Raw genomic sequence first — 25,779 nt, forward strand, 5'->3', positions numbered from 1 at the left:
GCTAACCTGTTTAGAATTACTCACTGGGGGTCCCCAGATTATAACTTTACAATCTCCTCTGAAGAGGAGGTAGCACATAGCTACACTGCCCCAGGAGCAGGCCAGAAAATGAACTGTGACTCAACTCCCAATTCTTCACCTGCTACTCCTTTGTTCTGAGGAGGAGTAAATTTCCTCAGCTTTTTTGTGAGGCAGCTTATTATATCCCCATCTAGCTGGGTAGTGCTGTGAAGAGAGGTCTGGAGTCCCCTCTCTATTTACATGCAAAGATCAGTATGAGGAATCAGGGCCTGCTCTCCCACCCTCCCACTACAGTCACAGTCAGAATAAGGAGACCCATACTCCCCTGCATGTCTGAATAAGGGTGTGACAATCTAAGCCCTGGGTATTTTAATTATAGAAATCATCTCCTAACAAGACCATATATATACACTTAGCTGATTATATTGGTGGTGACACATTTAGGCACCCCTCTCAAGATGTGCTTGTTAAGCAGATGTGCCTTTCTCAGTAGATAGGAGACTATACTTGTTTGGATCTGGATCTAAATGTGTACAAACGTGTCTGGATCCAGGATTTTGATTTCATGCCAGTTCTGCTTGTGAGATTTCATATTGCCTGCATTGGAAATCAACAGCAGACAATGGCCTAAGCAAATTCCTCTCCAGAATCGTGAATAATTACTGCATATGATTCACTAGTATTAATTTGCCAAGGAAGCTTACCACTTTGGAGTCACAGTACAATAGAATAATTCACATTTTCTGTGCATGTGAGGAGGATAGGGCGAAGAGACAATTTAAAATAGTAATTATGGAGTGTGTATTATCTAAGCAGAGCTAGTATTTATAAAGAGTGGGAAATATAAAATAGCCATCACTCTCATTCTTTCCTAAGTTATTCAAAACAAAGAGCTTCCCTTGAATTCTTATATTGGTTCTGAGAGAGGTCTATCCCACCTCAGAAGTAGCTGAAGGTCCAGCCCCACTTGCTGGGGGGAAAAAAGGTGATGATCCTGGAGGCAGGGGCAGTAGGCATACCTATAGAAGCCCTTTGTTTCCCCTGCTGCTGTGTGCCTTTTTCAGCCTGATTTTGTAAGGTCCCTGGACAGATACTTCCCCTGCCATGGCTGCCCCCCAGAAGCTCCCCTGAAAAAGTAAGTAGTAGCACAAATAACTGCAGAATTTGAGCTCATTTTCACTCCCGCTGAACTCAATGGCAAAACTCCCACAAATACAAATGGGAACAGGATTGACAAACCTGTCTGCTGTAATTTAGACTGCCTAGCCTTTTTGGTTTGGATGGGGCAGCATCTGACTGAGACCTGCCCCCGAATCCATTCTAGGCTTCAAAAATGAAACACGAAATTATTTTAAAAAAAATTGAACACTTTTTTCAACCAAAATAGCTTTTTTACAAAATTGGAAATGTATACAAGAAATTTTCATTTTTTTAACATTTAAAAAAAAGTTTTTATGAAGTTGGAAAATAAAAAATGTAGTCTTTTTCTCTGAGCAGTTTTTCTTCTCTTCTCCCCTCCAGAAAAAATAAAAAGTAGATGAGAGAAGAAAGGGAAGAAGAGAGGAAGGGGAATGAAAAACTGAAAAATTTTAAAAACAGAAATGTTCAATAAAAAAGTTCATAAGCATTATGAATAAATTAAAAATCATTCCTTTGTGAAACCTGTGGAGAAAAATGACTTTGAAATTGTCAAAAATGTTCATGGTTCCTCACCCCCATTTTCTGTCCAGCTCAAGGTGGAACCCCTTGTAGTTCCACAGCGGGGCACAGGAAGGAGTGAAGGGAGTATGCCGTAGGCAAGGCCGGCTCTACTGTTTTCGCCGCACCAAGCAGCTTGCCGAATTGCTGCCGCGGACGGCGGGGGCAGTCCGTGTGCTGTTAGGGTGGCATGTGCACGACTCTACTTTCCCCTTGGCCCCGACCTGCTTCTGCCACCCGCGCAGGGGCAGCTCCAGGCACCAGCATGCCAAGCGCGTGCCTGAGGTGGCAAGCCATGGGGGGGTGCTCTGCTGGTCGCCGCAAGGGCGGCAGGCAGGTTGCCTTCGGCAGCATGCCAGTGGAGGGTCTGCTGGTCCCACAGCTTTGGCGGACCTCCCGCGGGTGTGCTGCTGAATCCGCGGGACCGGGGACCTCCTGCAGGCAAGCCGCCAAAGGCAGCCTGCCTGCCGTGCTTGGGGTGGCAAAAGACCTAGAGCCGCCCCTGCAGCCACACGCCCCCGCTTTCCCAGGCTGGCCAGGGTGCTTAGCAGGGCAACACACGGATTCCAGCGCACGCCACTTACCTGCCAGGATCGAGCGCGAGCTCCCTGTGACAAACTCTCAGAAACCCACCACCCCACCCGCTCGGTGCCATTGCAGCTCGTCCGACCAGCACACCTAACCGTGAGAGGAACGTTCCAGCTTCAGAAAGGGCCAGCCTGGAACGGGGCAGGGAGTGGTACCCGGCCCCCGGGGGGAGCTACATGGGGGAAACACTTGTCCCCCGTCAGGCCCAGGCCCAGGCCGCCCAAGGGGATGCCTCTCCCTCCAGCTGCGCCTGGGCCGGGCTGACCCGTTACTCTGTGAGGCTGCTGTGAGTCAGCCCCAGCTGGCCACCTACAGGTGCTGCCCGAGTTACACAGTACCCCGGCACTCTCCCAACTGAGCTGCAGCCCAGCACTGGTGCATGTGGAGTGTCCGCGCTCCTCTCTCCACGGTCCTTGCTCGGCCCACTGGGGATGGCTCGGAAGGAGCCAGCTCTGAACCTGGCCCCAGACTCCACTGGGCTGGACGCTTGCAACTGGCTATGGCAGGGGTATTGTGCTTGGCTCTGCAGCCTCCCCTGCTGGCCGCCAGGGCCAGCTCTACTGTTTTTGCCCCCAAGCAGCGTGCCAAATTGCCGCCGCAGACGGCGGGGGCAGTCTGTGTGCTGTTAGGGCGGCATGCGCGTTTCTGCGGTGGCGGCAATTCGGCGGCAGCTTCTGTCTTCAGCTAGAAGACAGAAGCTGTGCTGCCGCAGACAACTAAACATAGAAGCAGCTGCTGAATTGCCGCTGCTGCGGAAACATTCAAGCTGCCTTAACGGCACACAGACTGCCCCGCCGTCCAGCGGCAATTCAGCGCACAGCTTGGGGGCAAAAACACAGGGACTGCCCGTTGTAGATTGCCGCCCCAAGCACCTTCTTGGGATGCTGGTGCCTGGAGCTGGCCCTGGCCTTAGGGCCAGCCTTCCCCTATCTGCTGCTCATCTAGCCTGCCCCACAGGCATTGGCTCCCCTCCATTCTGAAAAATTAAGGGTAGCATGGAGCTTTTTAATTAGAAAAAGGCACTAGCAGGTTTCTTATCTTTTCATCTTAACTTTTTAGCTGCTCATTCCTCTGTCCATGAAAGAATAAATGAAAAATATCTATGACTGTAATAGCCTAGGGTTTTGTTTTGTTTTGTTTTTTTAACTGCACCAATAGCTGTTTTCACCAATCTAGAAGTTCAATGTTGCATTTTGAACAGCAGTTCTTCTTCACAAAGTTTATATTTATCAGCTGTAAGAGAGCTTTTTGGAACCCTCCTTTTGACCTGGTAAGTGTTAGCAGATAGCTGCCTGCATGGAATTTAAAAAGCAAACTCACAGGTTTTTCTTGGGTTTCTTGTATTCAGCATAGTGTACTTGTAATCCACACTTCTGAGTATGGTGTTCTGTGCCATCTAGTGGCACCAAGACCACTTAGAGATGAACGAACTTGCTCTACAGCCTTAGCTAACAGTAGAGGCTCATGCACTAACTTCCAGGTTCAATCCCGCCTGCTGACAACCGGAGTCTGTCAGTGTTACATGCTGATCGTCTGATCATAATTTGTGACTTTCTGGCCTTGGTGATGCCAGTTGTTAATGTCATGTTCCTGTCAGCTTTTCTCTCCTGATTTTTCTTAAACAGACGGGGCACTTTTTCAGTTACTGGAGATTTTCCTTCTTAAGAATCATCTACCTCACTAAAAGCTTGTCTACTCTTACCGGGGGATCAACAAGCGCAATCAATTCATCAGCAATCTGTTTAGCGGGTCTAGTAAAGACCTGCTAAATTGACTGCAGATCACTCTCCCATTGACTCCTGTACTCTACCGGATCAAGAAGAGTAGGGGGAGTCGATGGGAGAGCATAGTGTGGACCCCACAGTAAGTAGATCTAAGCTACATCAATTTGAGGTATGCTATTCAAGTAACTCAAATTGTGTAGCTTAGGTCGAATTTGCCCTGTAGTGTAGACAAGGCCTCACAGTCTCTGAGGCCATGGCTACACTAGAGAGTTGCAGCGCTGGTGAGGGGGTTACAGCGCTGCAACTTAGGATGTGGCCACACTTGCAAAGCACGGCCAGCGCTGCAACTCCCTGGTTGCAGCGCTGGCTGTACACCTGGTCGAGCCTCGGGTGTAGCGATTCCAGCACCGGTGATCCAGCGCTGGTCAGCAAGTGTGGACCCCACCAGCGCTTTTATTGACCTCCGGGGTATAAGGAGGTATCCCAGAATTCCTGTCCACAACAAACCGGAAGAAAGGGAGAGCTCGGAGTTCAGCCAAACTGCTTATTTAAAAAACAAACACAGCTCCTGTTTGCTGAGCGAGCGGAGGCAGGCAGGGGAATTACTTTGGAATGTTCACAGCTGTTTGCTTGAAGAGAGAAACAGCACGCTCACAGGGCAGAGGGGGAGGGGGAAGTCCATGTTGAGCAGATGCTTATCTGGTCTGACGGCTATTTAGGAGTACATAATTTGCATTTAGTGAATGAGAGAGGGGTGGGGGAAGGGGGTCAGAACTTTTAAAATGATTGAAGGTAGGCACTGTGTGTCTTCCAGTCCTTAGAACTTGCAAGGCAGGGAGCTGAGAACAGTGTCAACTCCAAAAATCCACTCTCTCTGTCTCCTCCACGCTCCCTGTCACATTCCACCCCACCCCCCTCTTTTGAAAAGCAGGTTGCAGCCACTTGAACGCTGGGATAGCTGCCCACAATGCACCACTCCCAACAGCGCTGGAAATGCTGCAAATGTGGCCACACTGCAGCGCTGGAAGCTGTCAGTGTGGCCACACTGCAGCGCTGGCCCTACACAGCTGTACGAACACAGCTGTAACTACCAGCGCTGCAGAACTGTAAGTGTAGCCATGGCCTAAGACTGGGAGGCTGAGTTGCTTGCTTGTTTTCAGAGTGAGTCACTGGTTTGATTTGTAAACCCCAAGGGTATAGGAGGTAACTCTGCAAACCTCCTTTGTTAAAAGCATTTATGTCAGAACTCAACAGTATTCACAAACATTCCTTCAGCCCAGTATTCTTTTGTTACGCTCCAATGATATACTGCAGCTTGTTTGTATGAGATAATTTAGGCTGTAGGTTTTAGGTGTGGACAGTCTACAATGGTATTGATTCAAAGAAGCACGACTCTTTAGCCACCCATTAACTGAAAAGTGTTGTTCAAAGCCCATTTCACTCACATTCACTCACCCATCATCTCCCAGAACTTGTTAGTGATGAGAACATACTTATGTAATGAATGAGGTTTCTTTAAACACAGAGGGAAGGAGAAGTGCACCAGGATTAGAGAACAGGGTTGTGAAGATTAGTGATTATATTAATTGCTCTTTAGTGGGTCACATGTTCACCAGGGTCACGCCTCATTTCTTTGGAGATCAGAGGATGTTAAGTGCTTGAATCCTAATTTCTTGCTGATATGAGGTACATACTTGTATTAATTTGTCTTGTAAATTCCTGCTAGGCCTTCAGTGCCAGAAGTAATTATTAAGGAAAAGGCAGATTACAACAGTCACCTAGCTTCTATTCCTGTTTTTAATAATATAATTAAATATTTTAAGTATGTACTGTATATTCCAGTTTGTAGCAAAAGATTAACTTGGAAAAATCTATTTCACAAGGCTTGCCTAGTTTCAATATTTTTTGCAGGTGTGTTGTTGGAAGATTAGTGATTTAATGATAGAGTGTACCTGTGGTGTGATATGGGTTGGGTGGGTGGTTGAGAGTCAGAGAGACTGCCTCTGGAGAATTCTAATTCTTCCAATTTTGCTTACTTCCAGGAGGAGTCTCTGCGCACATCAGCAAGCAGCAGCAGTGTCTCTCCTTCCCAAATGGAAGACTCCTTTCAAGAGACCACCTCTGGTAGAAAGAGTAAGTGTTCCGTGTCTAGGGAACAGAGTGGTTATTTCGTTTTCCCACCTCCTAGCATTTTCTGTCACACAAATTTTGCATGAGCATTTTTTGCTAATTAGTCAGAGCAGATCAGTGTTTGTGGATAAGTATGTAGGGCTCACCCCTAGAAAAGAGACCTGCTCAATAGGTTAACATTGATTCAATATCCTCTTGACTGACATGAAAGCATAGGCCTGTTGGATACTGTACAGATATAAGTTACAAAGCTGCATAGTTCTGAAGACAAGTAAAACAAATACACGTATTTTAAATGAACGAAAATATTGTTAAATGGGGAAAATAGTCTTTTTCTAGAATTGAATTTGCTATATGAACAGGTCTCCACTAAGACAATGCAATGGAATTAACTCATTTAGTTTACTAGAATAATTGATTGCCAGCAAAGTACTGTGACCCTTCTTTCCTTTTTAAAATACTAAAAAGATTTATTCAGAAGCATACATACTGTGATGTGCCTTTAAAAAGAAAAACAACAACAAAAAAAAACCTGTTCAGAATACAGAGTTGTATATGTTCTGTAACTGAGGCCAGGTCTACATTCAAAAGTTCTGTCGACTCAGCTACTTTGCTCAGGGGTATGAAAAATCCACATCTCTGAGTGATGTAATTAAGCCAACCTAACACCCACTGTAGACAGTGGTAGGTGAATGAAGAATTCTGTCAACCTAGCTGCTGCCTTTCGGGGAGTGTGAAGAGGTCCCCAGGATCCAACCTGGACTCTGGGACCGCTGAACCCTCTGTCCCACCAACCTGGCTGGCTCAGTTCAAAGTGTGTCCTACAGACGTTATTCCAGGTGTTGAGTTGGGGAGAGAGAGAGGCCAAGTGATGATGTCACTTTCCCTCTTTTATATTTTCTTCAAGCTTGCTGGAAAGATCTCTGCTGAGATGTGGGGATCAGGCACTCCCCATTGCATACATGCTGACTCTCAGAAGTCTCTGGGATAGTAGATAGTTTTTGTATAATTCTTTCCTGGATGAATGTTGATGAGCCACTGACTGATCCTTTGTTGCAATTGAAAGATTGACTGTGAGCTTCTGCCAACCTCACAACGTATTTCGGTAACACACACATAGCAAAACTTCATAGCTTTACATACGATAGTACATACAATCCAACAGGATAGTAATGTTCAACTGATCAAGATTTTTAAAAATGATTTCTCACAAGGCATACTTTCTACAGAATATATCATCATCCTATCATAATAATGAATATGGGAGTTGCAGGGTGCTACTTTGAGATACAGAGTGTCACAGAGAGGTAGATTAACTAGACAACAGGAGCACCATTCTCGTCGCAGTAGTGAGGGTCTACACTGAACAGCTACAGCCGCACAGCTGCTGTAGCATTTCAAGTATAAACAGCTCTTATATTCCTTTTAATTTTAAAGGAGATATTAGTCGAACTACAAAAGAAAGTACATTTCCTTTTTATAATTATAAAATGAAAAAAAATTGCTTTGTAGTGTAGATTTTTTGCAAATAATGAGCAAAAGAAAAAACTAAGTGAATATGCATTTTAAAGTTTTATTTAGTATTGTCAAAATAGACTTTGTCTGAAGATAATACATTTATGAGACTAATGGACAAATGCTGTTCTCACTCTGGTCTTAATGTAGACTTCAGCTGAGTTATTCTGGCTTTACACTGGCATAACTAAGAGTAGGATTTGGCCTTGCCTCTCCATATTATTACAGGAAAAGAGGAGACATATAGATGCTCCCCAATCAGTGTATGCATACTGTGCAGTTCCTTTAGGAATAAGATACAGTTAGTTTAGTCATTGCAAAGGCATAAACTGTCTTTAACCATTTCAGCTGTACAGCAGTATATGCTGCAGTTGCTGTTCTTTATCAAGTAGTTGTTTTAGATCTTTGAATTATCCTTAGAGCTTTAATATTATTCTGATGAACAATGAAACCTATCATCATCAACCTCTCAAGGGATTGACAAAAATTGGTTGCTTAACACGGATGATCGTCTAATACTGTTGAATCAGACTTTTTTTCAGTATATGTGGGATACATATGGGCGGCCCCTTAAAGGATCACTGTCAACTCACAGTGGCTCTAAATGTAGATTTTATAAAAAGAAAATTTTATGCAACTTTAGACAAATAGGAATGTATCCTGGAACTTTTTATATAATTCCACTGAGAATAGTTGGTTGTAAATACATTAAAAATACCTAGTGTTTCTAATAAACAAAGTGCTGCCAATGCACCAAGTAAAACAAATGAAAAAACAGAGACTTTTTTTTCTCTGTCATCTCTTTCAATTACAGTTGTCTTAGATGTTACTCTGTAATAATATTTAGTTAAAACAGATTGACGTTAGCATGATTTTTAATTTGAGAGTGTCTCTAAATATTTTCATGTTTCGAAAACATAGGTTTCTCTGAAATCATTTCTGTATTATTGTTAGCATTTTTTTCTTATGCACTCTCTATGAAAACAGCGGCAAAGTAGGTTGAGTGCATCCTTCAGTGCCCTTTGATTTTAAAATTTATATTCAACGAGAGCAGAATTTGAGTGAATACCAGCAAACTGCATCTTCAGAAACCTGAATTATGCACAAAGATTGGTATTTGCACATTAGTAGTGTAACTGCATGCCCACAAGTGTTTTGTTTTTTTATAGGGTGAAACTGTAGGTGCCTTTGCATTTTTTTGGGAACATGCACTTCATCGGCTGGTTTTGAAAATATGGCCCATTTAAAGACTATATGAAGATATTCTATCTTGTGTTACTTTGGAAATTTAACAATAGATTTTCTACCAAAACTGTGGCTGTTCCCAGTGATAGTCCAATGACCATTCAATAACATTGTTTAACTTCTGCTGGTTGAATCTTTAGTGCCTCCAAAGTTTTTGCCAATGTCATCCACGCCACAGCCAGAGAGGCGTCAACCACCGCAGAGACGACACTCCATTGAAAAAGAAACACCGACTAATGTGAGACAGTTCCTACCACCTTCAAAACAGAGCTCCAGATCACTTGTAAGTATCATGAGCATTGGCTGTAGTGTGAGGAGGTTCAATAATTCCACAGTGGTGATAAGACAGAAGCTTTCTAAGAGTTTAAACAACACTGAAACTTAGTTACATTGTGATTAGAGCTAGATGTAAAACAAAATCTCAAATTCAAACCAGTCCTGAATTTTTGGAGGAGTTTGGATCAAGATCAAATTTTCTGCCTCTCTGATGTTGTATTGAACCAAAACCCAAGGTTCAGATGTCCCAGAACTTTGGAAAAGTATGGCTCCTGATCTGAACTTGGTGGCTTGGACCCATCTCTAGTTTTTATTTCAGCCTGTTTCAGAAAATAATATAGCTTCTAAATAACAAATTAGGAGTTGCCTCCTTTCAAATGGAAAAGCAGCTAATCTATTTTCTCTTTGTTATTGGAATATTTTAATTCACAGCTAAAGGAATGGATGGCTTTCTCTTCCTCCCTTATAAAGAGCTAGTTTGGTTAAAGTCATAATGTGAGAGAAAAATCTTTGAAGAGTCCAACTCTTGGTGTGACCACATTGCATTGTTGAGGTCACTGAGGCATAAACTTGTTTTGCTCCTTGAAAAGAAAGTACAGTACATTTGATCAATTAGCTTTAATTGAGAACTGTTTTCCAACAGCGCCTAAGTGGCAAAGGGGACGGAATGTTGGCTCTTTTGTGCTGGCACAGCGTACTTTGCAAGTTAATGTGAGAAACCTGGGTTCAATTCCTGGTCTCTTGTTTTCTCTAGCAGCAGGGACTACAAGTGTCCCTTTAAGGTAGTGTATAGAGATTGATAGTAGCCTTCAATGGAAGGAATACTCACCAGTCCTCCACTTGACCAAGTGACACTGATGGGCTTTGAAGTACTATTTATTTTTCTTTGGCCAAAGAGATGGTGGCTGTGGGGCAAGTCCTTCAGCGTGATGAGGTTGAAGTGTAATAACAAAATAGTCTTCAGGGATACAGAGGATATTTTCCTCACTTCTCCACAAGAAAAAAAATTAACTTTGTATCACATGCTTCTAACTTGAATACAGCTTGTGGTCCTGGGTGAATGACATTCAGTAGTCTTAGCTCATTTTTCAAGGAACAGTAATGAATCCTGCAGAGTGTAGCACAACTAGAATTTTTTCTCCAAGAGTTTGTTTGGAGTGTTACTTTTGGAACCTGTAACACTTAAGAGGAGAGTTCATGGATGAGGGCACGACCAATGTAAAAAGAATTTCGTTACCACAATGTGCAGCAGTCGTATGTGGGACCACAAGATTTGTTTTCACGTAAGTATTCACAGGTAGAAATATGCAAAGGAAAGAAGCTCTGTGTATCTTTTTGAGGTGTTTACTGTTTTATACTTTCAGTATTTCTAAACAAATTACATCGTGATATTGATCCAGCCAACTTTCTGATATCGATCCAGCGCCAACTTGGAGAACCTTGTGACTTAAAAAAGCCTGAATATGAGGTCATTGTTTTAAGTAGCTTGATTAAGTTTTTCACATGATTTATTTCAAATGATCATAAATGTGTCTTTCCTTCTGTATAAGCTATTCATTGGTATTTGGTAACTGTCAAGTGGTGCGTGTGTGTAATAATAAAACCAAAAGAGAAAAATTCTAATTGGCCTACCAAAATGAAACAACAACAAAAATAAGCAGCAGAAACTTCAAGCAAAAGCAGTAAGGAAACATCTATTGGAGTCCTGCAGGGTCACATAAATGAGTGTTTCAGATCATGTTGGGACAGTTTATTTACTCCAAAGAACACTCTGTTATTCCTCACCCAACTTGTTCAACATGCTTTTGTGTATGAAGTGAAAAGGAAGAAAATTGATGTTGAAATGATGTTCTTTTAATTCAGTCTGTTTTATGTGCGGCTGTTAAATATATTTTTTAATCTTTGCAATAGTGCCCTCTGGAGGTGGGTAACTGATAAATCACTTGATCTTTTTGTTTTAATTCAATGCAAGGTTTTCACTATTAGTCTAACAGTGACCTAACCAGCTCCTGCACCCTGACATGGAATTCTTCATCACTCATACAAGCTGGCATCTCTTATTTTCTAAACCAGACACTGCATTTGTGATACTGCAGTTCCTTGAGTGGAAGCCTCTAGATAAGTGCAAAAAATGTTTTACTTTTCATTTGACTGCACACTTCTTCATCCTTTCCTCCAGGATTGATGGAGTTTCAAATTCTTATCTGCTCCAGTGACAGCAATTTCCCTTCAAGGTGAAAGAGCTTGTCGTTAAATAGCCATCAGTGCCAAAGAAAAAAGGCCATTGCTACAGTTTCTGAGCAGGATTAGCAGGCAACTGGTCTGTTTTTCAAACTAACTTGGATTTTGTGAACAGACATCTCAGCATACCAATTAGTGCTAAAGTAAGAGGAGTGGGGAGAAACAAACTTGGAAAAATTCCAAACATAGCCCTTTTTCATGTCAGCATATCAGTGGTACATGAGAAGTTGCAGAAACTGCAGCTAGAGAGTTCACCATTTTCCTAGGGTTGGCCTTGTGGTGTACCTACCAAAGTCACCCAACTTGGTACCTAATCAGTAAGATACAGTCAGTGTACTGAGGTGTACATGTGAAAGCCTTCATAATTTTTCTTATTTTCATGATCCAGAATCCCTACTAACTATTTCATTCATGTTTAGCGTTACCTATTCTGCTTCCTATCTATTGTTCAGGTTCCTAGGATAACCAGTTTTCTTCCAAGGATGACTTTCAGACCATTTTTCTCAACCATACAAACAGCTTCTCTGTTCAGCTCTCATCCCTTTGAAGAAGCCCTGGTTGGAGTGGCAAGGGCTATGTATTATCTGTGTGACAGAGCTTTTACCAGCAGGTGGAAACCCCCAAAGGTTTGCCTCTTTATGCTGGCTTTGGAAACTATCTTTACAAGCACATGCCTTCTGGGGGGAGCACTTCCTAAGCTGTGGCAAGAATTAACAGCTTAGGTTGGCACACTACTCCTGACTGAGATTGATTTCAGTGTTTGTAGAACACTTGTGTGTGCTTAGATCCTTGAATCATCTCATGGCGAAAAGAAATCAATTGTGAAAGGACAGCAAACTAAAAATGCAACATCATAATATTATCAGTGGGACACGTTTTCCAAATCTTAAATGTACAGCACATGAAGATCCACCGACCTTCACAAGCAAAACCACTGTGATCCTTGGATTGTGTTGAGAAGATTAATCTGCTTGTTGCTTTAACAGGACATACGGTATCATGGAATAGAATGGCATTTCTAAGCAAAATATTACTTAAAACCCTAACAATGATTTTAGTCTTTGATGCACTTAAGTATCAGAAGTATTCAGCATGATCAGTAGTTCGCTTGCACCAGGTTAGATCAACCAGTTGAGAAGAAAATAATTCCCCCAAACCATTTTTGGAACTGAACAGGGACCAAAAATTTTTAAGGTTCTGAAATTTGATGGCGTTTTTCCCCTCCCATTTCTGGTCCCAACCAGAAAATATTGCAAGACTATCTGTAGTCTAGAGATACTAACTGAGTACTCCAGACTAGTTAGGCATAGACTTTAGAGTGCCTAACTTAATCTGAATTGCATAACTTCTGTATTTCACCCAGCACTTGCATATACAGTACTTTCTTGCTGTGACACTTTGAATGCGTGGTAATAACTTGTAATGCAAAGTTTTACAACACATTGGGTATAATAAATACATTAATATGAAACATGTACTGTTTATGCATAATCAGCAAGAGCTCTTAGGTGAGGATATATTGAAAATAATCTACAGAACACTTATTTCATATTATGGATATGTAATTCAGACTACATGTTATTCTTGATATAAATTCACCACACTTACACTGTAATAGCTCTGATTGAGCCCTTGTTATGCTGTGACTGCATAGTCAATATATTAAGCAAATTCTTTACAAGTTCATTAACTTTTTAAGTACAGAATAGTATCTTTTAACATGGCTTATTTTTTCCATTTAAAAATAACCACACTAAACTGTCTTTAATATTAATTGATGATTGGATTCAAATCCAGAAAAACAAAGAAATTCAGAAGCCAGGTTCTGTCCTTAACACACTCCGCTGAGTGTAGGTATTGCAGAGGACTTAGGACATTACACACACTACCATATGCAGCCCCTATGACATGGACAAGGATTATGGATAGGAGTTAAAGCTAAAACTCTGAAATGTTCCTGTTTTTGTAAACTTTAGTCAGTGGTTAGTGTAATTGTGATTAGCTTAATTTAAAGACTGAGCTAATGTTGAAATTAAAGATTTGGCATGTACTTGTTTTTATTCTGAGAAGAAAAAAAAATTAAACATTCTTCAGAAATCAGTATATCATTTAACTTTTGTTTACTGTTGCATTAAAGCTTTGTTGTCCTTGTGTAATTGCTGAAATTAAAATATTAGCATTTAAACAAGTGAACATTTTCCATGTTCCCCCTTTTGCCTGTGGGCTATTCACACAAGTTTTATTGAAAATTAATTTTGATGGTTGCAAGAACAGATCCACATCATTCTTCTGCTACCTAGTAAACACCTGAAGTACTAGTTCTAGAGAAACAAATTTTTATTGATAAAGCATCTTAAGAGATTAAAGAAACATATTAACGAGGCTAAACTTTAAAAGGTGAAACGTGTATTTAGCATGTCATTAAATATGCAACAAATTAGTGTTTAAATATTCATGATAATGAAAAATTTGTTGTCTAAGGGAAGAATTAAATATGATACTTGATTATATTAAAGGAAAAATATCCCTCCTGTGAGGAAATAACTTTCTAAAAGACTGAAAACTGTGATTGATCAAAAGCATTCAGTAAATCTCACTTGCCACAAACACCATCCTGACATCCCATTCTGTAGAAAATTGGCATCGCCTGCCCCACATTCTCTCACCCATTATTCTTCCTCTCCATCCCTCCCAAAGCATTTTGATATCTAATAGTGCTGTCATCATAAGGATCTAAAATACAATACTGACAGCTAGCTGCTGGTTACATGGAAGTTTGCTGCTAATGAAATGACGTATTTTGTATGTTCATGGAGTTTTACACCTCTTAGAAGGAATCACATTTGGGTTTGATAGAGTTTGGTTTTTCCAGAAAACTAAGTGTCACCAGTAAGAACATACCCCAGAGATTTGACTTGTCTACGAAAACCAAAATTAACTCAGTTTTAGCTTTTTGTGGGTACCTTAAACAGGGTGAATTTTCTTTTATGTTCCTTTTCTAGGTAGATAAGACAACAGTTCTTTAAAATATAGTGGTTCCTAAATGCTAATGTTTGCCAGGTCTGCAACAGAGATCAAAATATTTTCTCTCTAACTGAAAGTCAGAACAGAATTTTAAGACTATATATCTAAATTGAGCACTCTGATTCATAAATTAGATTCCCAAGCTATCTGTAGAGTGCTGTCATCAGTTTCTTTGTGTGTACAGAGAAGATTTCCTGTATTTATTCAGAGAACATTAAATTTCTGTGTCACTTCGGCACCATAGCCCCTCTGGGCTAAGTGAACAGGTGCACTAAGCAAAAAGTGATGGGAATTCCCAGAGCAGTTCTGTCTTTCTGTTAGAACCATGCAGTCAACCTCAGGACTGGATTACAAATGGGAGCGAGGCTTTTTATTGTGTGGTACTGAAGTTAGAGGCTATATGCTCCGGATTGTTATTCTCTTAAATGCACTACCACAGAGTGTATGGACATTTCACAGATGGGCAGTAGTTCCATCATTAGTGGCCTGGGTGTAATTCCTTGCTAGTAAGAACACAACAATGGATTAACTGTTTTGCTCAAACTTTATATTTTAAGATTATTTTAATAAAGTTTAAATTGTTAGTGTTATCATCTTGGAGGGAAGGAAGGCTGTGTGTATTAACTGCATATAACACATTTTCTATAGTTTTGGTCTAGATTTTGTTCACAGGCTCTAATTATAACCATGATTACCAGTTTGTGGTACTATTGAATAAAAATTCTTTTGGAGGTGGCTACTAACTGCTTTCTTCAGCTACTCTGGGCACCACAAAGTCTCAGAGAAGCTGCTTGTCTTTAAGAAACATACTATCAAAGGGAACAGTGCCAAGAAATATCTGTATCAAATCATCTTGTGTCCTTTCAGATTATAAAATTGAATTGTAATTGGCTAAAACAAATATTCATAATAAATCAAATCAATGGAAACAGGTGTCAGATGATATAAGTGCTCATAGAAAAAATTGCACGTAATCAGTCTCTTAGTTGGTATGAAACTCGTGATGCCCATGAATCAGCCAGTGCTATTCCGTTTTTGGGTTGTGAAATCTTTTCTTTGAAGTTACTAACTAGGTGGCTGGCTTTCTGGGCAGAAATCTTGAAAAGATGATGGGTTACATAGTAATGTAGATTTTTGGCTTTCAGGAGGAATTTTGTTACCCAGTGGAATGTCTGGCTCTGACAGTGGAGGAAGTCATGCACATTCGTCAGGTGCTGGTGAAAGCAGAGCTGGAAAAGTACCAGCAGTATAAAGATGTCTACACTGCCCTCAAAAAAGGAAAGGTATGCTTATTTCAGCTGATCCACTGAGAGCTGTTAGGGAGGGAGGTGAATCACACAGATTCCAGTCAGTGAAAGAATAGGAGTTGGGACCAGAATTCAGGTGCCAGATTTTCATTAGTAATTGACCAGTCTGACTTTCAGTTTATATTGGAGAAACTAAACTAAACTTTCTCTACATGAAGTAACAGATGGGCCAGTTTCCTTGGTTTATATATGGAAACGTCAAAAATTAGTACTGGAATATCACAATTGTGTTTGACCCTCCATAAAGACGCAGTAGCATTTACAGTAGTTGTTGCGCGCGCTCTCTCACTTTTTTTTAGCTTAAGTTTACTAAAACATCCTTCCCCCATCACTCCCCTAGACCTGTGGTTCCCAGACTTGTTCCGCCACTTGTGCAGGGAATGTCCCTGGTTGGCCGGGCTGGTTTCTGTACCTGCTGCGTCTGCACGTTTGGCCGATCGCAGCTCCCAGTGGCCATGCTTCGTTGGTTCAGGCCAATGGGAGCTGCTGGAAGCGGCTGCTCGGCCTGCGCCACTAGACACACAAACACACACACACAGCCATGCTACTTCATATTTTTTTCTGGAGAGACCAGAGCTACAGGTGAAATAGGATATAATAAAAGTTTTACAATATAAAATATCTTTTTTTTTTAACTCCCATTGAAATCAGTGGAAGCTGTCACAACCAAGTCCAGTTCCCTTCTCTGAATGGACACCAGTCTGTTGTGAGTGGACCCAGCTGCTGACTCCCACATGCTTCTAAGTGCTTTGGGTCTGGATAGTGTCTGATCACTGTTCCTAGCCCTGAGTTTCTCAAGCATGCTCCTAAGTGCAGACCCTATATCTGCTACCCTTCTTGGGAATTGGGACCCCATTTGGATCCTAGAACCAGTGATGCAGCCTTACCAAGTTCCAAATTGTTACATATGTTCCACCTCTCTCTGGGTTCTTTGAGCTTCCTGATTTGCCCCTTGAGGGACAACATGGCAGGCAAACAAGGAACCCAGACTTAGCAAAGGAATTTCTTAACCACAGACACTTTACTCTTAACAAAGCACATGAGCGACTTACAGATGTTTGAAAAAACAAAATCCTGAATACAGCCCCCAGTCTGATCTCACCCTTCCTGTGAATAGAGGGTTTAGTCAGCATCCCTAGGCCAAGCAGCTGGTCCTGCCTTCTCTGTCCTTAATGTGTTCTTCTGGCATGTAGCAACAGGGCCAGCTCCAGGGTTTTTGCCACCCCAAGCAGCAAAAAGAGAAAAAATAAAGCTGCAATTGTGCTCTGCAGCTCTGCCGCTGCTGCTTTAGTCTTTGTCGGCAATTCGGCAGCTGGTCCTTCGCTCTGAGAGGGAGTGAGGGACCCGCTGCCGAATTGCCACCGAAGATCCGGATGTTCCGCCCCTCACCATTGGCCGCCCCAAGCAGCTGCTTGCTGGGCTGGTGCCTGGAGCCGGCCCTGTGTAGCAGTACCTTCACATAGAGTCTTCCCACTTAAATAACCCCTATGGTTAGGTCCTGTCCCTTCCCCGCATCCCACTCCCACCATGTCTCAGCTTCTATGCAGATAATCTTTCTTCTTATGGTTGGGCTGGCAGTAGAAAGAAACAGCACTGCTGGCTTTGAATTGCTCTGTGCCAACTTATCAGATATAGTCATTATACTAGGTCTGAAGCCCCCACTACAAAATGGGTTCTCTAATCCACATTGGAGATTGCAATGCAACATGAGGGTTGCACTCCAACATGAAGATTACAGTATGAAGTGGAGCTCTGGAAACGAAATGGTACCCACAAAACAAGACAGGGTTCACAACTTGACCCAGAGCCCCCAGTCTGTCACAGAAACTTTCCCTGTATAAAGAGTGTAGATCCAAGGCCCTTATATATGAAAGAGACAATGAGATATGTCAACAATTTCTTCTAATTCATTTAGAATAAAGTGGATGAGGAATTTTTTCCACCCTTTCCCTGGTTGAATTGTATGTTCCGAGTTTTTAAGCAAGTGGGATTATTGTAAGGCTCCATTGTCCTCCAAAGATAAGCAGGATGCATTAATCTCACACTCTTGGTTTTTTTTCTGAGCCTTAGGCATGACATTCAGAGGCTCATGAGTAACAAGCTAAAAGGAATTAAAAGCTTCTGGGAAATCATGCATCATGTGACCCAGGGGGATTTAATATCAGAGCACCCATCTGCCAGTGTATTTTTCTTCCATAGATTACAGATCACTAAAAAAAAATTACAGTGTCTCCTTTTCCTCCCCTGGGCTCCTGCACATTAAACTCATCAAATAAATCTGTCCCAACTTCAGTCTGTACATCTTCACAGAAGGCCAAATTAGAAGCATGCAATTTGATTTCCAGGACTGTACTGCTAACGTTGCAGTCTCTTCTGTTTTCAATTTCTGTAGCTCTGCTTCTGTTGTCGAACAAGGAGGTTTTCTTTCTTCACCTGGTCCTACACCTGTCAGTTTTGTAAGAGGTGAGTTTTTGCTCAGAGTGAAATACTTGGATTCATACCTCACTGGTTTCTATTTTAATTCACAGTCTTATTTGGTTTTGAAATGTAGTTGTGGTCAGAAAAATGACTGTAAAGATGGCTCTTCCTTATTCAACATATCTGCGCTCTTAATATATTCAGGTTCAGAGCGGCTCAGGTTTTAGAGTAAAACAGTAACAGTGCTCCTCTGTTAGCCCAGCAGAGCCCATACGGGTATGAGGCAATGAGGGAGATTCTACAGAATCCTCATTACTGGGGGGTGACATGTGAACTCGAAAGCACAAAGAGAATTTCAGAGTCCATTTGAGTTGGTAGTACTGGCTGTTGGGGAAAAAATGTTTACTTGTAAACTGAGCAAACTTTAAGGTGATAGTCAATAAGGCAGTAAATATGGAACCCTATGCACCCCACAGTCTTACTTAAATAACATTTCTTTCCACTGAATGATTCAGACTTTTACTTTTCTACACAGGCCTGTATGTTCACAGTGTTGCAGAAAGGTAAGTTCAGGAACCTACTGTTTGTTCGTTTCAGAAAGGCTGTCTCTTTGGTAACGATACTTCATACTGTCATTCACCTGCTCTTGTAACAGATGCGGTTGCCATCAAAGCCATACTCCACCCTTCCTATCTTCTCTCTGGGACCTTCTGCTTTGCAGAGAGGAGACAGTTTTATGAGACCAGAAAAACCCTCCACCAGTCACCACCGGCCACTTAGGAGCATGCCTAGGTAAGAGACATTCCTACTTCAGCTGTGCTGCTGGTCGCAGCTCTTCATAAGATCTTCTCAGTCTCTTAGTTGCTAATGAGACATAATCTAGTAGGCTCTGTTTTTGTAGTTTAATTTTCCAATGTTTGTCATATCTTTTTAGAGACCCAGAGATAAATGTCTTTCCTTACCAATTTCATTTTTAATTGGATAAAGATTGAAGGTTTTCCTTACATTTCTAGTGGAACAAAACCCATCCTGATTACTTTTCATTCACTACTTAGTAAATATAAATCATATTTACTTGTATAAGACTTGCTGACATAGTATTTAAAATGTGCTCTGTCCCCTGCCTATACTATAGCTGATAATGATAGTAATATCAGTACAGCTGATAACTATTCTCACATTTTTTTTCTAGTGTAGATGGATCCTTAGAAGAAAAATCTGTCTGTTCTTGGTAACTGAATAGGGAAATTCTCCCTTATTAGACAATGACTTACACATGCAGAGGTGACAGTAAGTCAGTATGGTGTACCGGCAAGAGCCAGTACGTCGGACTGGACCGGCTTCCCCAGGCTGGTGATTTAAAGGGCCCAGGGCCCTTTAAAGCACCTCCTGAGCCCTGCTGCCGGAGCCCTGGAGTAACAGTGGCAGGGCTTCATCGGCAATTTAAAGGACCCGGCGCGCCGCTGCAGTAACAGCGGCCAGAGCCCTGGGCCCTTTAATTCTCCCCTAAGCCCCGGGGCTCCAGCCACCTCTGCAGCTGGTAGCTCTGGGGATGATTTAAAGGACCTGCAGATTTAAAGGCCCCACCTCATCCAGTTGAGGCCACGCCCCCTGCTCAGGATTCCGGCATACTGGTAAGTCCTTTAAGTAACTTTCACCCCTGTACACATGTCAGACTCTTTCTACTCTCTAGTCATAGGTTTGTTTCATTTTGGCATTGGCAATAAATTATCTTCTTCTTTGAGTGCTTGCTCATATCGATTCCAATTAGGTGTGCACACACCGCATGCACGCTCGTCGGAAGATTTTTAGCATAGCAACACTCGGTGGGTCGGCTGGGCGCCCCCTAGAGTGGCACGACTATGGTGCTGGATGTATACCCCTGCCGACCCAACGGCCCTTCAGTTCCTTCTTACCACCTGTGTCAGTCATTGGAACAGTGGAGCACGGCTTAGCTGATTTCCACCTCCCTAGCTACTCGTAGCTCTTTTATTAATTCTCGTATATATAGTTGTAAACTCTATAGTTATAGTTAGTTTTATTCATTCTTTGTTATAGTTAGTGTATATAGTTGACAGGGATTCGGGGATTAGCCCCTTCCCCACACCCAGTACCAGGCCTCGGGCCCGGTTCACCGGGCTTCAAACCGTGCTCGACCTGCCACAGGCCGATGCCAACGGGAGATTCCCCACAATGCTTGCCTTAAGTGCCTCAGGGAATCCCACCTCTCGGATAAGTGCCAGATCTGTAAGGCCTTTAAGCCCAGGACGAAGAAGGAGTGGGACTTTCGTCTGAAACAGCTCCTGATGGAGGCAACTCTTACTCCTCCGCCCTCGGCATCGAGCGCTGGACAGTCTGTATCAAGCAGAAGCGTCTCCTCGGCACCAGGTCGAGCCGGTACCACTAAGGCCCCTCGGCACCGACTGTCACCGGCACCGACTGTCGCCAGCACCATTGTCTACTCGGCACCGTTCCCTCTCTCCGCGGGTTAAGAAGCATAAGACTCCTGTGGCTTCCATGCCACCTGCACCGCAGTTGGAGCACCCGCCTAAGTCGGACTGCCCGGCACCGACACCTGCTGCGGCTCCGACAGCTTCGGCACCGTCGATTTCGGTCCCGCAAGGGCCGTCGAGTCCGGAGCCTGAAAGCTCCCCAGCGCACGCCATGGTTGAGCTGACAATTCCCTCCACGTCCCCAGCCTCACCGCCCTTATCCCCCGCCTAGACCGAGACAGGACTTCGGCAGAGGACGCGGCCGAGGCAATCTTAGCGGTCTGGACCCCAAGGGGGCCAGAATCAAGGTTCCTCCAAACCACCTACAGGGCCAAAGCCAAACTTTTGAAGGTGCGCCCGAGGACAGCGTACCAGTTCCTTTCCAGGATCCTTTACCTCCCTTTTCCAACCGCCTCTCCTTTTTCCTCCCTGCGTGGTCCCAGCTAACTTCAGATCGTTGGGTCCTACGCACGGTGGAACTTGGGTACCACCTCTAGTTTATTTTGCCCCCTCCCTTCAACCCTCCACCCTCGTCCCTCTTCAGGGACCCCTCTCACGAGCAATTCCTCTTACAAGAGGTGCGCACGCTCCTTACCATGGGAGCCATAGAGCAAGTACCAGAAGACGAAAGGGGGAAGGGGTTCTACTCCCGCTATTTCCTAATCCCCAAGGCGAAGGGAGGTCTCAGACCTATCCTAGACCTGTGAGAACTCAACAAGTTCATGATAAAGTTGAAGTTCTGCATGGTATCCCTGGGGACCATCATCAGATCCCGGAGACTGGTATGCCGCCCTCGATATGAAGGACGCGTATTTTCACATTGCCATTTATCCTCCACACAGGCGGTACCTCCGATTTGTAGCCGACTGTCAGCATTTCCAGTTTACGGTCCTACCGTTTGGCCTCTCTGCAGCACCGAGAGTATTCACAAAGTGCATGGCTGCAGTCGCCGCCTCCCTCCGCTGCCACCGGATACACGTCTTTCCATATTTCGACGATTGGCTCATCAGAGGGACCTCCGAGACACAAGTCACCCATCATGTAGGCATTGTCGAGGACCTATTCATACGTCTAGGCCCGATGATCAATACGGACAAATCCACTCTGGTTCCCACAGAGAGGATAGACTTCATTGGGGCCATCCTGGACTCCAGTCTCGCCAGAGCCTGCTTACCACCGACTCAGTTTCAGGCGATGGTAACAATTATCCAAAGCCTACAAAACTTCCCAACGACTTCGGCTTGCACTTGTCTCGGTCTGTTGGGTCACAGGGCTGCCTGCACGTTCGTGACCAAACAAGCCAGGCTACGCCTCTGTGCCGTCCAATCTTGGCTCAACTCGGTATCCCACCCAGGCAGAGACGCCATAGACATGATAGTCACCATTCCCTCGAGCATCCTAGGCTCCCTCGACTGGTGTCTGACATCCTACCTGGTGTGTGCCGGGATGCCGTTCCACCCACCACAGCCTTCCATGCCCTGACGACGGACGCCTCATCTCTCGGCTGGGGTACCCACCTTGGACATCTTCGCACTCAAGGCCTTTGGTTATCTCAGGAGCTGGCCTTGTACGTCAATGTCCGAGAGCTGGGAGCAGTCCGCCTTGCGTGCCGGGCGTTTCAACAGCACTTACAAGGCCGCTGTGTATCAGTGTTCACAGACAACACAACTGCCATGTATTACATAAACAAGCAGAGAGGGGCACGGTCCTCCCCCCTTGTCAGGAAGCCATCCAGCTTTGGGACTTCTGTATAGCCCACTCGATAGACCTGGTAGCGTCTTTTCTCCCAGGCGTTCGGAACACTCTGGCGGATCAACTCAGCAGATCCTTCCTGTCTCACGAGTGGTCGATTCGTCCGGACATTATTCATTCTGTTTTCTGGAAGTGGGGCTCTCCCCGTATAGACCTCTTTGCTTCCCGCGAAAACAGGAAATGCCAGATGTTCTGCTCCTTCCAAGGCCTCTCCCTGGGCTCGATCTCGGACGCTTTCCTGATGCCGTGGACGAGCCAATTGCTTTACGCCTTTCCACCATTCCCACTGGTTCATAGGGTCCTGATAAAGCTCCGCAGGGACAGAGCTCACTTGATCATGATCGCTCCAGCGTGGCCCAGGCAGCACTGGTACACCATGCTGCTCAACCTGTCGATAGCCAACCCAATTACCCTGCCTCTTCGCCCAGACCTCATAACTCAGGGCCACGGCAGACTTCGCCACCCAGACCTGCAGTCCCTTCACCTCACAACATGGCTGCTGCGTGGTTAAACCAGTCCGAGTTACGTTGCTCTGCCTCAGTACAACAGGTACTCCTGGGTAGCAGGAAACCTTCCACTTGGTCAATGTATCTGGCCAAGTGGAAGCGTTTCTCCTGCTGGTGTGAAACGCAGAATGTCACTGCCACTGAGGCCTCGATCCCCACCATCTTGGACTACCTCTGGTATCTCAAACAGCAGGGCCTAGCGATATCATTATTGAGGGTGCACTAGGTGGCCATCTCTACCTTCCACCCAGGGGAGAGTGGCCGCTCCGTGTTCTCGCACCCTATGGTTTCTAGGTTCCTCAAAGGCTTAGAGTGCCTATACTCCCAAGTACAATGCCTCGCCCCAACGTGGGATTTCAACCTGGTTCTAACCAGACTCATGTCTGCCCCATTCGAGCCATTAGCAACCTGCTTGCTACTATACCTGTCCAGGAAAACAGCTTTCCTCATAGCCATTACATTGGCCAGACGAGTCTCCGAGCTTCGGGCTCTCACAGTGGACCCACCGTATACTGTGTTTCACAAGGACAAGGTGCAGTTGCGACCACACCCAGCGTTCCTTCCTAAAGTGGTTTCAGCCTTTCATGTAAACCAGGACATCTTCCTTCCAGTCTTCTTCCCGAAGCCACATTCATCACGACGGGAGCAGCAATTGCACTCCCTAGGCGTCCGTAGAGTGCTCGCATTTTATATCGAGTGCACAAAACCCTTTTGTAAAACGCCCCAACTCTTCGTCGCGATGGCAGACCGAATGAAGGGCCTACCTGTCTCCTCCCAGAGGATCTCATCTTGGGTGACGGCGTGCATCCATACTTGTTATGACTTGGCTCATGTTCCCTCGAGCCACCTCACCATTCGTTCTACCAGAGCTCAGGCTTCATCTGCTGCCTTCCTGGCCACGTACCCATCCAGGAGATATGTTGCGCAGCTACCTGGTCCTCGATCCACACCTTTGCCTCCCGTTATGCTCTGGTTCAACAGTCCAGAGATGATGCAGCCTTTGGCTCAGCACTTTTGCATTTTGCAACATCTCACTCCGACCCCACCACCCACAGGTAAGGCTTGGGAATCACCTAATTGGAATCGATATGAACAAGCACTCGAAGAAGAAAAGACGGTTACTCACCTTTGTAACTGTTGTTCTTTGAGATGTGTTGCTCATCTCCATTCCAAACCCGCCCTCCTTCCTCTCTGTCGGAGTAGCCGGCAAGAAGGAACTGAAGGGCTGTTGGGTCGGCAGGGGTATATGTCCAACGCCATAGCGGCGCCACTCCAGGGGGCGCCCAGCCAACCCACCGAGTGTTGCTAGCGTAAAAATCTTCCTACGAGCGTGCATGCGGCGCGCGCACACCTAATTGGAATGGATATGAGCAACACATCTCGAAGAACAACAGTTACAAAGGTGAGTAACCATCTTTTTTGGTTTTACATTTTGAACACAGGCTGCTATTAAAGCTAATCCCAGAAATAACATTTGAATCAGGTCAGGATGTATATCCATGGACCCCTCTCTCTGTGTGCAAGTCTGTCTTTAAGACCCACTTCTGCAAGGGTGTCTACATGCAAATTAGCCAAATTAAGACATCCAGGTAGTCATTCATACAATTCTCTTTGCCAAATCATGCTTTACACTAGCCTTCACTGAACAAGCATGTAATCTTACTGATGTGTCTTCCCATCTCCATCCTTTCCTTACTGCTTTTTTGCACCCTCGTTAAGTGGGGGACAGCAAGACTTGGGACAGGAATAGTGTATTCTTTCTCTTTGGGAAGTGTTTCCATTGGTGTCCAAAGCTGTGCTGAATGTAAATAATGATAATGAGTAAGGGACGGTTTCTTATTTTTTCAGGTTGTCCACAAAGTCAAAGTCTATGGATAAATCAAATGAAGATCTACAGTTTCCCAAAGAGTTAATGGAGGACTGGAGCACCATGGAGGTGTGTGTGGACTGCAAAAAGTTTATTTCAGAAATCATCAGCTCAAGCCGGCGCAGCCTCTCTCTGGCCAACAAACGAGCCAGGTTAAAAAGGAAAACACAGTCGTTCTACACGGCATCGCCAGGCACCTCTGAATACTGCCCTTCTGAGAGAACTATCAATGAGATCTGAGTCTTGTGCCTTTTTCTTTGCTTTTGTCTTCATGAGGTCGGCATCCGTGAGAAAGACCACTGAAACTGTCCTTCCCTTCGTTTTATTTTACGAGCTTGAATTTGCATTAGATCACAGGTTTTGCTACTCTATGGTTTCCACAGACTCTACATTCATCTCTCTAGATAATGATATGTAACAGGTCAGCCAATAACTCATTTGCACTGGAAGGAAACAATAGTTTGAAAATGTTGCCTTTGTGTGTGCGCGCGCATTATGGACATAGAAAGCCTTTACTTGCATTCAGTTTTTTATCATTCCTTGAATTGTTTTCAGGACAAGAGTTGAACTGTATTCCTAAAGGAGAACCAAATCTATCACAGGTGTCACTGTTAGCACAATTGTAAGCAGTAAGTCATATTGGCATTACCAACCTGATAGTGTTCATGTTCTAATTTATATGGCACATGGAGCCATGGTGTACACCAAAAACCTAGTGTGGGCTGTTGGTCTCATTGTGTCACAGCACAAAACCTAAAAGGTTTCACTCGTGCTATCAACATTCTTTCAGCTGTTGTTACTGCCAGGGGCGGCTCTGTTTTTTGCTGCCTCAAGCATAGCAGTCAGGCGGCCTTCGGCAGCGTTTTTGCGGGAAGTCTGCCCCGGTCACGCGGATTCAGCTGCAGTTCTGCAGGAGGTCCACTGGTCCTGCACCTTCAGCGTACCCGCCACCGAATTACCACCGAAACCGCAGAA

General features: G+C 44.1%; 1 protein-coding gene across 1 annotated transcript in view; it reads left to right on the plus strand.

Moving 5' to 3' along the window:
* Window positions 1-25,779, plus strand: part of SPIRE1 (spire type actin nucleation factor 1) — a 195,914-nt gene extending 170,135 nt beyond the window's left edge. The window contains exons 11-17 of the mRNA XM_030552719.1: window positions 6,074-6,164; window positions 9,062-9,204; window positions 15,608-15,745; window positions 18,162-18,232; window positions 18,723-18,750; window positions 18,843-18,979; window positions 24,786-25,779. Of these exons, the coding sequence (XP_030408579.1) occupies window positions 6,074-6,164; window positions 9,062-9,204; window positions 15,608-15,745; window positions 18,162-18,232; window positions 18,723-18,750; window positions 18,843-18,979; window positions 24,786-25,044 (867 nt within the window). The 3' untranslated portion in view covers window positions 25,045-25,779. The remainder of the gene's footprint in view (window positions 1-6,073; window positions 6,165-9,061; window positions 9,205-15,607; window positions 15,746-18,161; window positions 18,233-18,722; window positions 18,751-18,842; window positions 18,980-24,785) is intronic.

Source organism: Gopherus evgoodei, chromosome 2 (genome assembly GCF_007399415.2).
Source record: "Gopherus evgoodei ecotype Sinaloan lineage chromosome 2, rGopEvg1_v1.p, whole genome shotgun sequence".
NCBI classification, from domain to species: domain Eukaryota; kingdom Metazoa; phylum Chordata; order Testudines; family Testudinidae; genus Gopherus; species Gopherus evgoodei.